This window comes from Limanda limanda, chromosome 11 (genome assembly GCF_963576545.1).
Source record: "Limanda limanda chromosome 11, fLimLim1.1, whole genome shotgun sequence".
Taxonomy (NCBI): domain Eukaryota; kingdom Metazoa; phylum Chordata; class Actinopteri; order Pleuronectiformes; family Pleuronectidae; genus Limanda; species Limanda limanda.
In genome coordinates, this window is record NC_083646.1 from 7409643 (window position 1) to 7423295 (window position 13653).

The window sequence follows — 13653 nt, forward strand, 5'->3', positions numbered from 1 at the left end:
TAGTTTACTTACAATGTGGATGATGTTGAATGGAATTAACATAAACAGACTTTTTAAGAGCCATAGAATACAAACATTTGAACACAAAATATAGAAAATGAAATGTCCAAATCATTAAATGTCTTGGTCATAATTCTCAAATCTTATAATCAAGTTTAAAAGTTCCTAATTTGTTCGGTGTTACCATGGGTTTGAAATATGAATATTAGAAGATATCTATTTTCAAATTTCAAACATCAGTATTGGTAATGGCCTCAAAAAATCCAATATACATCCGGCTATAAAATGAGGATTTAAATTTCTCCGACTTTCATTTAACGCCCTCAGGGTGATGAAGCTGTCGAAAGCGTTTCGCACCCCCCCCCACGACCCGTGTTTCTATATGAACTTGATATTTGGATGAGAATCGACAGCATTAGAATCAGTGAAGACAGATCCCATCACAGCTCTCATGCATAACGAATTACAGCGAGGACATTCGGTGTTAGTGGTGAGTAATAACTGCCCCAGCGAGCATCCCGGCCTCACAGCCCTGTGGCAGAAACATTCATAATAATAATGTCCTTTTTTTTTTTTGGTGCACTTGTTAAATGACCCCCCCACCACCACCTATCTGCTGTGGCTGGCAGTACGGCTCCCCGACGCTGTACATCAATAAGCCGGTCAGGGCTGTAATGAGACAGTTGAAGGTTTCTTCTCGCTATCAATATTTCACAGGGGTTTTTTTTTTTTCCGGGTGGGTTAAAAATAGATTAAAGGGAGTATTAGATGTGACTTGCATTAATGTGTCATTGCCAGGTTTTATTTGTCTGCTGTCTCTCGCTATCTCCCTCAGCCTCACGGGTCTCATTCACTCTGTCTCTGTCTCTGTCTCCCATCTCCCTCCCCCCCCTGCAGCATATAAAGGAGCCGGGGCCGGTTCAGAGAGCTGGCAGACCCCCGGTAAGCTTCACGCCAAGGCCCTAATGAAAAGTGTCCCCTTTCATTTTCTCTCCGCCGCCCTTTGAAGTTCCTCCGTGCACCAGTAGACCAGGGTGGGCTGGGAAGAGCTTTGAAGAGCGTGACCCAACATCTCTGCTCCGCTGTACACGCTGCAGCTCATGAAGTGAGATGGGGATGGATTGAAAGGGAGCTAGTGCGTTAGAGGCGTCTGTTTGCCATGGCGGTTAGTGTTTCTGTGTGGGTGTCCAGGGGAGTAGGAGTGAAAGAAAGACAGGGGAGAGTTGCTATAGGGATCGAAAGCCTGGCTTCCAAATGAGCCGATGTGGCAGTCATGTATATTTCATCCCAGGGACAGCAGGGGGATTTATTCCGTTTTGCTCCAAGCTGTGGAGCATCGTATATTGGCTGTGGAGCTCTTTGGCCTAGATTATCCTCCACCATGTGTAAGGATGAGGGCATCTTCAGACAGATCTTGCGTAGTATCTGATCTGTGCTCGCTGTGCACGTGGCCACTGGAGCTCTGTTGATGTTCCTCTTTGAATTAAGATGTTGTCATCGTGCGTGAAAACTCTCAGGGTGGATGGAAAGGTCAGCAAGGCATGAAACTTTGATAGAGGAGACGGATGTTCACGTCCCTATCTGCAGTCGACGCTGATTTATTTTGACAGTGAATGCAACACCTCCACCAAGTGCTTTTATTCTAACCAGGAACCAAACTGTTCCTGGACCTATACTGTGCAGTTTATAAACCGAACCATGACCATTATCTCAATACATTTTTAGGGTTAGAAACCAATTGTGGAAATGTCCTATCCTGTTTTTGAGGATACTAGGCAATATGATGTTGGCTCATACTGATGAAATTTGTTATTTTTAAAGATATATTCAGATATATTTCATATTATGAATATTTTACACGTCATATACTCCCATATAATACTTATAATCCACCACTTGGTAGGAAAACCAATGGTGAACCCTTATGTCCTTGTCATTCTGGTTCATCTAGGATACACAGTATGCAGAGAGCATGCAGCCTATAGCAATGCAAACATGCAGGAATATCTATATTTCAAACTTCAAAATTCCGGTAGCAATCTGTGTCATTTTTCACATCCAAAGTAAAGAGCTGTATTAAATTCGGTGTCTGTTTAAATGTTTTGGACGACCTATATACATCTGATTGGGACAAATACATATGATAAAAGTTGATACTTTCTTATTCAACTGTTTTTACCTTTGGAGTTCAGTGTCGTTTAGACCTTGACATTTTACCACACTGCAGAAACACTTTGTCGGCACCAGCCAACAATTCCACACACACGGAAACAAACTTGTAATCATTTCGAATTAAGCTTCATCAGCTCGTAATGGCATCAGGGCCTCCTGAGGAATTACACGCTGCTTTCTATGTGGCTGATAATTGATTTTATCACATTTACCGACATAACTCACTCAATAAACAAAAACTCAACTGTGGTGAATTCATTTTAATCATCATCGCGCTGAGGGGGAAGCAGGAGATTGAGCATCTGAATGATGGGAAACCAAGATCTGAGTGGTCCACGCACGTTCCCTGTGATAGTCGGCGCCGCTAAGCAGAACACGATCATTATAAGAAACATGTCACACTCCCTCTGATCAGCCCTGAGAATAGGACTTGACGAGACCTCGTGGCACACGTCTAAATATCACTTCCAGACTGCGCTGCTTTGACAAGTGGGAGAAGAGTAGCTGAAGGAAAAACTTGTCAGGAATTGTTCACTTAAAAAGATAAAATTGCCACATCTTCAGATTCTCCGCTGTCCTCTTTTGTTTCCTCCAGGGGACGCCTCTCCTCTCCTCGCTGTCCTTTGTCTCTCTCGGATGAAGCAGAGGGTCTCTGTCTATTATTCCTCTGCCCATCTGCGTGAGATGGTCTTTTTAGTTAATTAAGCTCCTATGGTTTCGCTTTGTTCCGTTTCACTTCCCGTCACCGGAGAGGGAAATTGAAGAGCTTGTTACAGCGAGCGGAGAATAAAGACAAAGTGATGTCACAGCACAAAGGTACTCGATGATACAGAGACTTCAGAGACTGCACTTTGACGAGGTTCTGTGACAGCTCTTGGGAAATGATGAAGGGAGCAGCTCTCGATTGTTGTCTCTGGGATTCATACGTACGACATTCATGTTTATTCCTATCTTACCACGATCCTCCTCTACTTTCTCATTCCTCTCCTCTTTGCCTGTCATGCTTGTCCAAAGGAGGTCAGCACAGTGTTATTGTGCAACATCCGAAAAACAAAATGATTACTCTCTGGAAATCCTTTTTGGGGCCTGTATCTGGAGTGGAATTACTTTTCTAAATCAGTTTTATCTCTGCGCTGTGGGCTCCCAGTGATAACATATTTCTCTCCTCTTTTCACTTGATCCTTTTACTATTATTTTTGCAAGTTTTCCTCCTGTTTACTGCTAATTGTATTTTTCGAATTCTGCACAATCTCTCATTGCCTCTCCCTGTTTCCTTTTATCCCTCGTGTCCCCTTCCCTTCTAGGATCGAGGTTCGAGGACGAGGCCCACTTCGGCTCCTGCTTCCCGCCCACCTGGGTGAAGGAGGGTGACAGTCTCACCCTGAGGTGCAGCTTCACCTCGGCTCTGATGCCCTACCAGCAGGACGTCAGCTGGTTCAGAGACGGTAAACACAATAACAGACGAGTCATGCGAGCTGGCATTATTGGCCGTTTGAACGGGTTTCCCTTTCGTCTCCTTTTCCAGGCGTACAGCTGCATCAGTCCGACAATGTGGACATTAGGACGGTGGACAATGAGGCTTCCATCACTTTAAAGGCTGCACATAAGGAGCATGAAGGTGTTTACACTGTGCAGCTGAAGACGTGGGATTCAAGTGAGGAACACAAGGCGTTTGTTTACATCACAGGTGAGGACCAACAGGAACCGTTTCTGTTCACTTTTATACATCTGACATTTATCAACACGGTAAAGGGATAGTTCACCCAAAAATGAAAATGCACTCGTTTTCTTCTCACCACTTTGCCGATGGTGGGTGAGTGGGTGTGGGTGTGGGGGGATTGGGGGAAGTGTTTGAGGCCACAAAACACTTCTGGAGACTCAGGGGTAAACAGCGTTGCAACCAAATCCAATACAAAGTAATTGGGGACCACTTCTTCAAATGTATAGAACAACAGAAAAAAACGGCAACATTTACACCATATTTTTAGTGTAAATGTCCTCTGATGTCCTTGTCTGGACTCTGATCCCTGAAGTTTCGTCCCCACAGCTGCACAAAGAGAGATCACCTGTTCAAAGTTCGCTGAACCTTGAACCAGAGAATAATTTGGTCGTCGTGATGGAAAACTTCACTAACATTGTTGAGTGCCATCCGCCTATGGTAACCTGTTTAGTGAAAAATTATAAATATTGAACGTATCTTATGTCCAAGTCGCACCAAATTTTCTGGGGCCCTAAACGATACACATTCCAAGAGTGAAGGTGATAAGATGAATAGTTCTCAGGATGTGGAAGCTACAGACAGATGGAGATTTCTGGAATCAGTACATAATTAATTATGAAGAAAATGTTTCTACAAACAGTAGGTTGTTTTAATTTACACCAAAATATATTATTCAAAGGAATTAGATTTTTCTATGGACCCAACAAAGGAGATGCTGATGCTCTGTTAGCAGCTAATGGAGAATCACATTCACAAATGTCTGTTATGTGTCTACGTGTTGCAGCTTCGTGACCGTATCACTACTTCAGCTCTTGCTTCAGGAGCTGCTGAGCTTTACTTTATAAACCTGCTCACGGACACTTTGTCACGCCAGTAAATATCTGTCAGCTCACATCAGAAGCTCCCGGGATACTAAGCGCCCTCTCTAAACAGCCTGCCAACATAGGTCTCTTAAGTGATATGCTTCATTCTGAGATATTCTGTTTGAAAAGGACCCGACAAACACACAGGGGAGTGACCTTGACGCCTTTGCATACAGATAAGCCTGTTTTCATGAGGAGAGCATCTGGATAAAATGGGCTTTGGCTAAAACCTTCACTCAAAACGCGATTTGTATTCATCAGATTTTTGGTCCGACTTTAATTTCCTGATTCATACGCGGGAAATTGCTCCATCAGTCAAGCTTTTCTGCAGCTGCCTTTAGACTTTGTTTGCAGCGTGCAGTTATATACCACACCAGGAGCACTTGACTCATCAAACATTAGAAATGTGTCTGGGCATCTCTGTGAGGAACCAGTGGGGTGTGTGTGTGTGTGTGTGTGTGTGTGTGTGTGTGTGTGTGTGTGTGTGTGTGTGTGTGTGTGTGTGTGTGTGTTTGTGTGTGTGTGTGTGTGTGTGTGTGTTTGTGTGTCTCTGTATAATATCAGTACTTACTCATGCACCAGGGCACCGACACTGCCTCAGTCGTAGTATAATGTGAACTGAATCGTTCTAGAGGATAAGGTGAACCAACGGCCATCGACCACACAGCTGCAAGCAAAATCTGCAAAAACACAAAATATAGGTATCTTATATTAGATGTTCAGAGAATTCAAAAGTTCCCATGATAACGATTGAAGAATTTTCTCTTCCAATTTCTCAGTTTGTCCAAAATCTAAATTTGTCAAATTTACAGAAAGAGAAGATTTTATCACATTTGAAAATGTGATTTCTCCAGAAAATAAAACTTTTAGAAGTTAAATATTTGCAGATTGACTAATTGACCTGTTTCTCCCTCTGTCTCGTCTCGTCCTCGACCAACAAATATAAGATTCCTTAGATGTGGATGGTGAACCCTCATGACAAAGACATGTTATTGAGGCTTATTTTATTCTTTCTGAATTAGTCATTCTGTAACAGAAGAGTTCTTATGGGCATATATTGGCAAAGACTAATGCTGATTTAACCGTTAACTCCAATAATCATCACTTTTCAGTTGCGATACTTTAAATCTTCCCTCTCATCTGTCTGCAGATGCTTCCGCTGCATTGTTGGGGGGGCCTGCTTCTCCTCTGGCCGTCCAGGTATCTGACGTCAACAGGGACTACGTCTTCCTCACCTGGCAGCCGCCCAGTGCTGACGGAGACTCCCCAGTGGACGGTTACTATGTGGAGAGGTGAGACTCACTCTGGGGAGACGAAGCAGCAACTGATGTTGAAAGTGTTGATTCTTGACTTTGGAAGCAAAACTCCACGAGTTCCGTTCAGTAGCTGCTCACCAGCATCTGATCGTCTCACACACTTGTCCTCAGCAGATGGAGTTTACGCAAATGTAACGTCTCAAATTTTAATTTTTCTGAGCCTTTTGAGGATTTCCCTTCTTCTCTTTTCGAGTGAGGTGAGGATTAAAATATGTGTCCAATGTCCCAGTTAATCCACTTCTCATGATTTCAAACAATCACTGTGAACACACTCTTTTAATAAACTTAACTAAGCTGTTACCAATGACAGCCTCTGTGACATATGGAGAATTCACGAGTGGAGGTTTACTCTGCAGAGAAATTGATGAATAATGATAAAGATAAATACACATATTTAAATTTTCTCATAAGAGAAGACAAACAAAATATCCTTTGGCATTAAAAATCTTTTTAAATGAATAAAACAGTTGATTGATTTAGAACAGATTTATTGAGAACATTTTGAAAAATGATCCCCACATGCTTATCTGGGGTGTTTTGATTATTACCTTCCCAGCAAGGATTATTTAGTTATTTTTATTAGATCTCACATTGATGTAGTCTCCATAAACAGGTTTGTTTTAGACGTTGAGCAATTTCCTGTGTTATGAGTCAACAACAGTGGGACAGTAAGACGAGAAGCTTAATCTTGCTCTTTGTGCTGCTCCTGAGGAAATTGGATTAGGGCAGATAAAGATGGAGGTGTTGGCGACCAGCGGTGCTGTAATATCCATTTGGCAGAGTTCACATGAGATGGATTGTATACATGGTCATTATCAGCCCTAAACACTGTGTTAACAGCAGAGTCAAAGACTCCCGCAGGAGAACAGGTGCTGCACTTATCACCCAACACCAATCAATCACACGCATCCTGTGCACGTGTGTGTTGGGGGAAAGGGTGTGTGTGTGTTTGTAGTTGTGTGCATCTCTGTATGTTTCCTCTTTAATTGGAGTAGAAGATGCATCTCCTGAATGTTACTGGTTACAGGGAGAGGAAGGAGAAATGGAAGAGACCTCCCAGTTCCCTAGCAACACTATATTGTTCGAGAGCTGCACTTTTCTATCTTTTTTTGCTCCGAGAGGCAACAGTTTGTTATCTATGTATAATCTGCTCACAATTACAGGCCTTGCTGGGGTATTTACACACTGAGTTGTGTTGTTGTGAAGGCGAAAGTGTTTTACAATTGGTTTCATATTGCTGCGCCCTGCAGACTGCACATCAGGGGTTGAAACATCATGAATTTAGTTCTTTGTTTACCACTTATTTCGATCTCGTCTTTCTTTATTATCGCATAAAATGTGGCTTCTTCGGCATCGACTCATCTCTTTCTCTCTCACTCAGATATGAGGTCGGTCAGGGCGAGTGGGTGCGCTGCAACGTGCACATTCAGAAAGTGTGTCACTTCCCAGTGTTTGGGCTGAAGGAGGGAACTCGTTACCAGTTCAGAGTCCGAGCCGTCAACAAGGCCGGAGAGGGACGTCCGTCCAAGGCCACAGAGCCCGTCCTCACTGCCGACCCCCTGCAGCACACCAGGAGCCTGGGTAACACACACACTGACAATCAGATAACACTTATTAACAACGTCTAGGTCCATGACATTGCTTCACCTCACAATTACAATTAACCAATTTAAATTACTCGAATTACGTTTATTTGATTCATTTTTTTGTTCTTCGGCTGCTTTTCTGGTATGCTTTTGCCTGTTGTGTATTTTTGTTGTAGTGATGTTTTTTAGTGTTTGTTGTAGTTGTGTCTATGCATATTTAAGCCCATCTTAATTATAAATGTCCCAAAAATATATTGGGAAATGTTACGTCATCATCAGAGCAAGGGAAACACAAATGGTGAAAGATGTAAAGTCAACATAACCCAATAAACTAAAATGACATGTAAATTAAAATCATCAGAAACTCACGAGGTTCACTTACAGTCTGTATTACTCATCATTATTTCTTCAGACACTCATCAGAAAAGATGAATAAACAAATGTCCGTGTTTGTCTGTATAAGTTAATATTTAAAACTCTGTGTTAAAGAGGATCAGAATATATTCGTGAACATTTAGCGTTAAGCCTTTTGTGGCTCCAGAGGAAGTTGTGATGAGTGACATCACTTGAGGCGATATTGGTTTTGGAGTTTGAAACTCATCATCTCTGCTTGAGGCTCGTGGCTTGAGGCCTTTTATTTTGAAGGGAAACACGTTAACAGGACACATCAACTGCTCATAGGTTACTCTGTATATTATGTATTTTTAATCCATGCAGGATTTTTATATTTCCAAAACTTTTATTTGCAAGGCAATTTGAAACTTTGCAGGAGGAAGCAGTAGTTTCCCTTCAGAAGATCTTCCCTCTTTTGGCCTCTTGATGAAGGAGAGCATCGCATAAAACAAAAAACCTGTGTTCAGTTGCGTTAAGATCTGGACACTGTGCAGTTCAACATCTGATTCCAACCATCCACTGACCCCTTGTGTGCTACATCTGCATTCATAGCGTCTCCTCATTATTTATTCAGACGTTTTCTCTAATTCCGTCTGGGCTTTGATGTTAGTACTGCGGCAGCTTGTCTAATGGCCTCCTGCCGTGGACCACTGGACTCGTATGAGATTCTTTTTAAGGCGATATGTTTTCTTAAATACTTAATTTGCTGGAGGGATGGGAACAATCCAATGAAACGTTAAGTAAGTGTCTGAGCGTGTGTGCGTGCATGCGTGGGCGCAGTGTGAGAGTGTGTGTGTGTGTGTGTGTGTAGCCGAGAGGACAGATGGGCTCTGGTCAGATGCTGTGGATCATTAAACACAGATGAAGGACGGACAGAAGGTTGACTTGCCTCCGGCCTTGCTCTCCATCCTTCCATGTCGCTCCCCCTCTCTCTCCTTTGTGTCGCTCCAGCTCGGGCTCCCTCACCACTGGCTGCTCCTCTAACATTTGCACTAATAGTGTTGTCACGGGTTCTCGTTTATAACTTCATTACCCAGGTGTCTCTCCCCCTCTTTCCCCTCTGCCTCTCCTTCCCTTTCTCCCTCTATCTCTCTCCATCTCGTTCTCTTTTGTCAGCGGTCAAAGTGGCCAGAGGGAGAACCATCACCGTTACAAAAGATGAACTGGAAGGTGAGAATGCTGCATTTTCATTTTGGTGTATTTTGCCATTTGAAGATTTCTCGCCCCACGGTTTCAAACAGCCATGCACGTTTCCCTCCTTGCCCGTGGGAAGCCTCCGACCCTGGGGCTTAATGCATCCTCATATTATATTTAACAATGAGCCGATGTGATAGTACGGCCGAGGCGATGAGCATTTGTTCCATTTACAGAAATGAAAAGAACCAACAGTCCCTGGTGGGTCTCCGGGTAAATGCACATAATGGCCTGAGGAGTGAACGCCTGTGAAGAGGAGCTGATAACCTTGACAATGTAACTCCTCGACGGAGAGAGACGGAGGAGCAGGGATCAGTGTCTGGAACGACAACCAGGAAAAACAAATGTAGTGGAGGAGGTGCATCCATGTTTTTTAGGTTTGGAGGAGGAAAAGCAAAGTACATTCGCAGACGAGTGCAGCTCTTATGGTTTTTCAAAACACCGAGAGTCAAAATAATTCAGTGAGATCAATCTTCATCCTTTTAACTCTGACACGTGCTGCAGTACACACACACATTTTAAATGCTGCCTTAGGAATCGCGATCTATATATATAAATGTGCATAAATGTGTGTGGTATATATTATCTGCATTCCCTTGACCTACATTAAGACAGATGTGTATTTCTGTATATGAAGTGAAACTGTGCAATAAAATGTTGCTCAAACAATATTCAATTTAAGAATATGCTCCATCCACCCGCTCCTCTAAATAAGGTTCTTTCTGATTTCAAAAAATTGAGACGGTGCAGGACAAAACTCGAGGTGGTTTTCTTTGTTTCTGTCAGTGTAGGTGGGCTCTGTATTAACAAGATTCTAAAGTGACCGATCCACCATCGCCCCTCCACAGTTGCATATCAGCACTTAAACCTCGCCGACTTATTTCATATCCATTGTGCTTGAGCAGAGATCTACACTACTTCACTACTTCAACGCTCTAGTGTCCACACACTCAGAGAAGCACACAGGGGCTCGCTGGCTCTACCAGATCAGTGTCTGTCATTTCCACGTCTCTCTTTGCTCTGGAGTTTCTCTCTGATCCTCAGCACAGCTCTATTAAACTCTTCAGTCGGAAACAAACAGAGAAAAAGACAGTGGAACTCGAGGCTCCCATTGTCCTCGACTGACATGGAGAATCACTGCAAGTGTGCTGACTCAGGCCTTTTTGACTTTCTGTTATCTGTGCACTTATGTATTAGAAGCGGAGGTGAAATTTGGGGCAGTGAGTTAAATCGCGCCGACTCCGTCCTTTGCTCGAATCCAGCAGACAAAGCATGAAAATTCCTGATGCAAAGATTTCAGCAGAAGGCAATATGTCAGAAAACACTTCTAGACTCTGCTTTCATTTCCGCTGACCTTGTGCAACTCTAATTTCTTCTTCCTCCTTCTCCTCCTCCTCCTCCTCCTCCTCTCTTTGCTCCTCAGGTCAGGTCAAAGCTCCTCTTCCTCCCACAGATGTCCACGCCTCCGAGGTGACCGACACCTACGTGGTCCTGAGCTGGACTGAGCCTGAACCCAGAGGCAGGGAGCCGCTCAACTTCTACGTGGAGCAGGTCAGTCTTCTCACAAACAAACACACGCATACACGCACGCACACAAACACACACACACACACACACACACAAACAAATTATCTTATTACTGTAACTCTGAGGGCTTTTGTCAGCAGTTATCCCAAACCTCAAATAAACTCTCCCCTAACTTCAATCAAGCTGCATCAGTTCCCTTAATAATGCCAGATTCTTTTCGATCATTATGATCCATGAATTATTACCTGGTTAATGGTGAAAATGTTAAAAAACATTCTATCTCACAAGTGTTTTTCCCTGCATCCTTCCACCAATTTTCATGGAAATCCGTTCAGTCGTTTTGCTTTAATCTTGCTTCAAAACAATCCAACATACATATGGACAGGGGTGAAAATATATCCTCATTAAGGGATATTAAGAAAAGCAACAACATGACTTTGGTCGCAGTTTAATTGGGAATTTGTTTAAAATCCATGCTTGTCGGAATTAGCTCTCTCTCTCTCTGGTGAGTTTACATTATATTCAGATGTGAGATTTGAAGGTTTAGTGGTTTAAATTGATGAAACCTATAGTATAAGTTTTATAAATAGGTTTTGACTTCCATCCATCCATCCATTATCTAAAGAACTGATCTGTTGAAGGTTGCATTGGGATTTGGAGCCAATCCCAGCTGCAGCGTATCACAGGACCAACATACAGAGACAACCTACTCCCACTCTGCATGTGTTTGGACCAGTAGGAAGCCTTAGTACCCAGAGAAAAACCCACACAAACAAACTGGGAACCCTGTTGCTATGGGGCGACAGTGTTTTGACTTATCTAACAGTATTTCAATGTAAAAAACGAGACTGCAGATTAAACTTTAAAATATTGGTTATTTTTTTGCCCCAGGACGAGACACAAAGTTCAAACTGAAGACAAAAATAACAAAAGTTTTCTTCCAACTTATCAAAGTGCGGAGACTGACCTATATTCTCTATAACAATAAAGAGCCCGGTCTCTCCAATATCAGCACCCAACAGCCTCATATCCAATAATCAGAAAACAGCCACAGGAAATAGATTTTTATTGGACTTTTATAACTTACCGAGGTAATAAAACTGTCAAATACGTCAAAGGCATCAGAAATTACTAAAGTTTGCAGCGTCTCTCCCACTTATATAATGAAAGGAACATTCAAATACCCACTCGCCCTTGAGCAAGCACTTTGCAATCACTGATGTCTCTGACGTGCCTCGTGCTATGGTGAGGCCGAGAAGAAGACATCAAATATATTATATACAGAATATAATACAGACAACATTAGTGCTATAAAATGTGTTTATATACTTAAAATCATTAGTTAAAAGAGACTAACTGACAAAGATGAAGATAACGCGTCAAGATGAGTTGTCTGTGCACATTTTTTCAGACTTCTGCCTTCACTCCACACTGCCAATCTTTATTCCTCTTATCTGTCCTTGTCTCCACGTTAAGTGGTTTATTCAAAAATTTGTCAATTACCAGTTATGTAAAGAGCAGGTGGTGCTAAAACATTTTTAATGGGGCTTTTTAAAGCATATTTGTCCGTCTTAAGAGTGCATTGAAGGATACTGAGTTATGAACGTGTCCTTGCAGGTAGAATTTTAAAATCTTATTTGTGTGGATATTTCTACTTCATATTAACGCTGTGCTCCGATCAGTCGCTGGCAGGGAAGAGCAGCTGGGAGCGGGCCAGTCTGGACATGGAGGTGAACTCTCCCAGGTTCCCAGTGTTCTCCCTGGTCAAGGGGAAGCAGTACCGCTTCCGAGTGCGCTCCGTCAACAAGTACGGAGTCAGTGACCCCTCCGAGCCCAGCGAGCCCATCTCTCTGGGAAAGCCACAAGGTGAGAGAGCTGTGTCGTGTTCTACCACCGACCGATTACTTGACCCGTTGTGTAGGTAGCTCTTCCTTTTCTGTTCCCGGCTTAGAGCCGTGACAATGTGGACACTTAAGCTGCTTTCAGACAAGCACTGGACTTTCTCTAGCTGGTCTCCTGGTGTAATCCTAGGAGAATCCGATGTGGGAAATTGGTTTGATGACAGACGCAAAAATATAAAATACTAAAAGAAACCAAATATCTCCCAGTGAATTGTCAATTAGGACTGCAACTAACTCCCTCTTTGATTTAAAGAATAAATTGTGTTTTCCACTGATCAGTAATTGTTTTATATATATTATGTCTTAAAAAGTCAATATGAAGAACTCTTATGAGTGTATCCTTAACATCTAACAAACAAGTCCAATACATTCAAATACTTCTTTAAACTGCAGATTATTCATATTTCTCTGTGCTTTACCTTCTCAGATGAGTCTAATAAGGTGAAGTAATTTGTGTATTTATATGTGCTTTCATGCATGAATACGCACCGATGAAAGCAATCTATAATACTTTGAGTGGTCAAAATTCAAAAGAAATCTCTAAGGCTTGTATTAGATATTTAATAATAGAAAACGTAACATCATAACTTTCTCCATTGTCCGACTCACTGAGCAGATCAGCTTTAAAACGTTGTCTAATGGAATCACAGGTTTAATTTGATCAAAGCATCTCATCTTTTGATCATATTTCAAAGTTTGAATTATACATCACATTTTTTTTATGTGATTCCCATCAGAGGTGCCAGCTCCCCCCCACTCTGTGATGGCCGTCAGAGACACCGACACTTCAGTGCTGCTCCAGTGGCAGGAGCCCAACGAAAAACAAGGCATTCTGGGATACTACCTGTACTACAGCGAAACTGGCCAACAGGACTGGAAGACTGTTAACAACAAGCCTCTCGCCACAAACAGGTATCTGTGATAGAATGGTTGGGCCGCGGCTGCAGGAAGAATCAATAGTTCTTCTGTGAGTCTCTGTGG

General features: G+C 42.5%; 1 protein-coding gene across 1 annotated transcript in view; it reads left to right on the plus strand.

The window, feature by feature from the left end:
- The window catches only part of myom3 (myomesin 3), a 45783-nt gene that overhangs the window by 13173 nt on the left and 18957 nt on the right, over window positions 1–13653 (plus strand). The window contains exons 7-15 of the mRNA XM_061081015.1: window positions 898–942; window positions 3477–3617; window positions 3698–3859; window positions 5906–6047; window positions 7453–7652; window positions 9167–9220; window positions 10668–10795; window positions 12454–12637; window positions 13410–13584. Coding sequence (XP_060936998.1) covers window positions 898–942; window positions 3477–3617; window positions 3698–3859; window positions 5906–6047; window positions 7453–7652; window positions 9167–9220; window positions 10668–10795; window positions 12454–12637; window positions 13410–13584 — 1231 coding nt within the window. The remainder of the gene's footprint in view (window positions 1–897; window positions 943–3476; window positions 3618–3697; window positions 3860–5905; window positions 6048–7452; window positions 7653–9166; window positions 9221–10667; window positions 10796–12453; window positions 12638–13409; window positions 13585–13653) is intronic.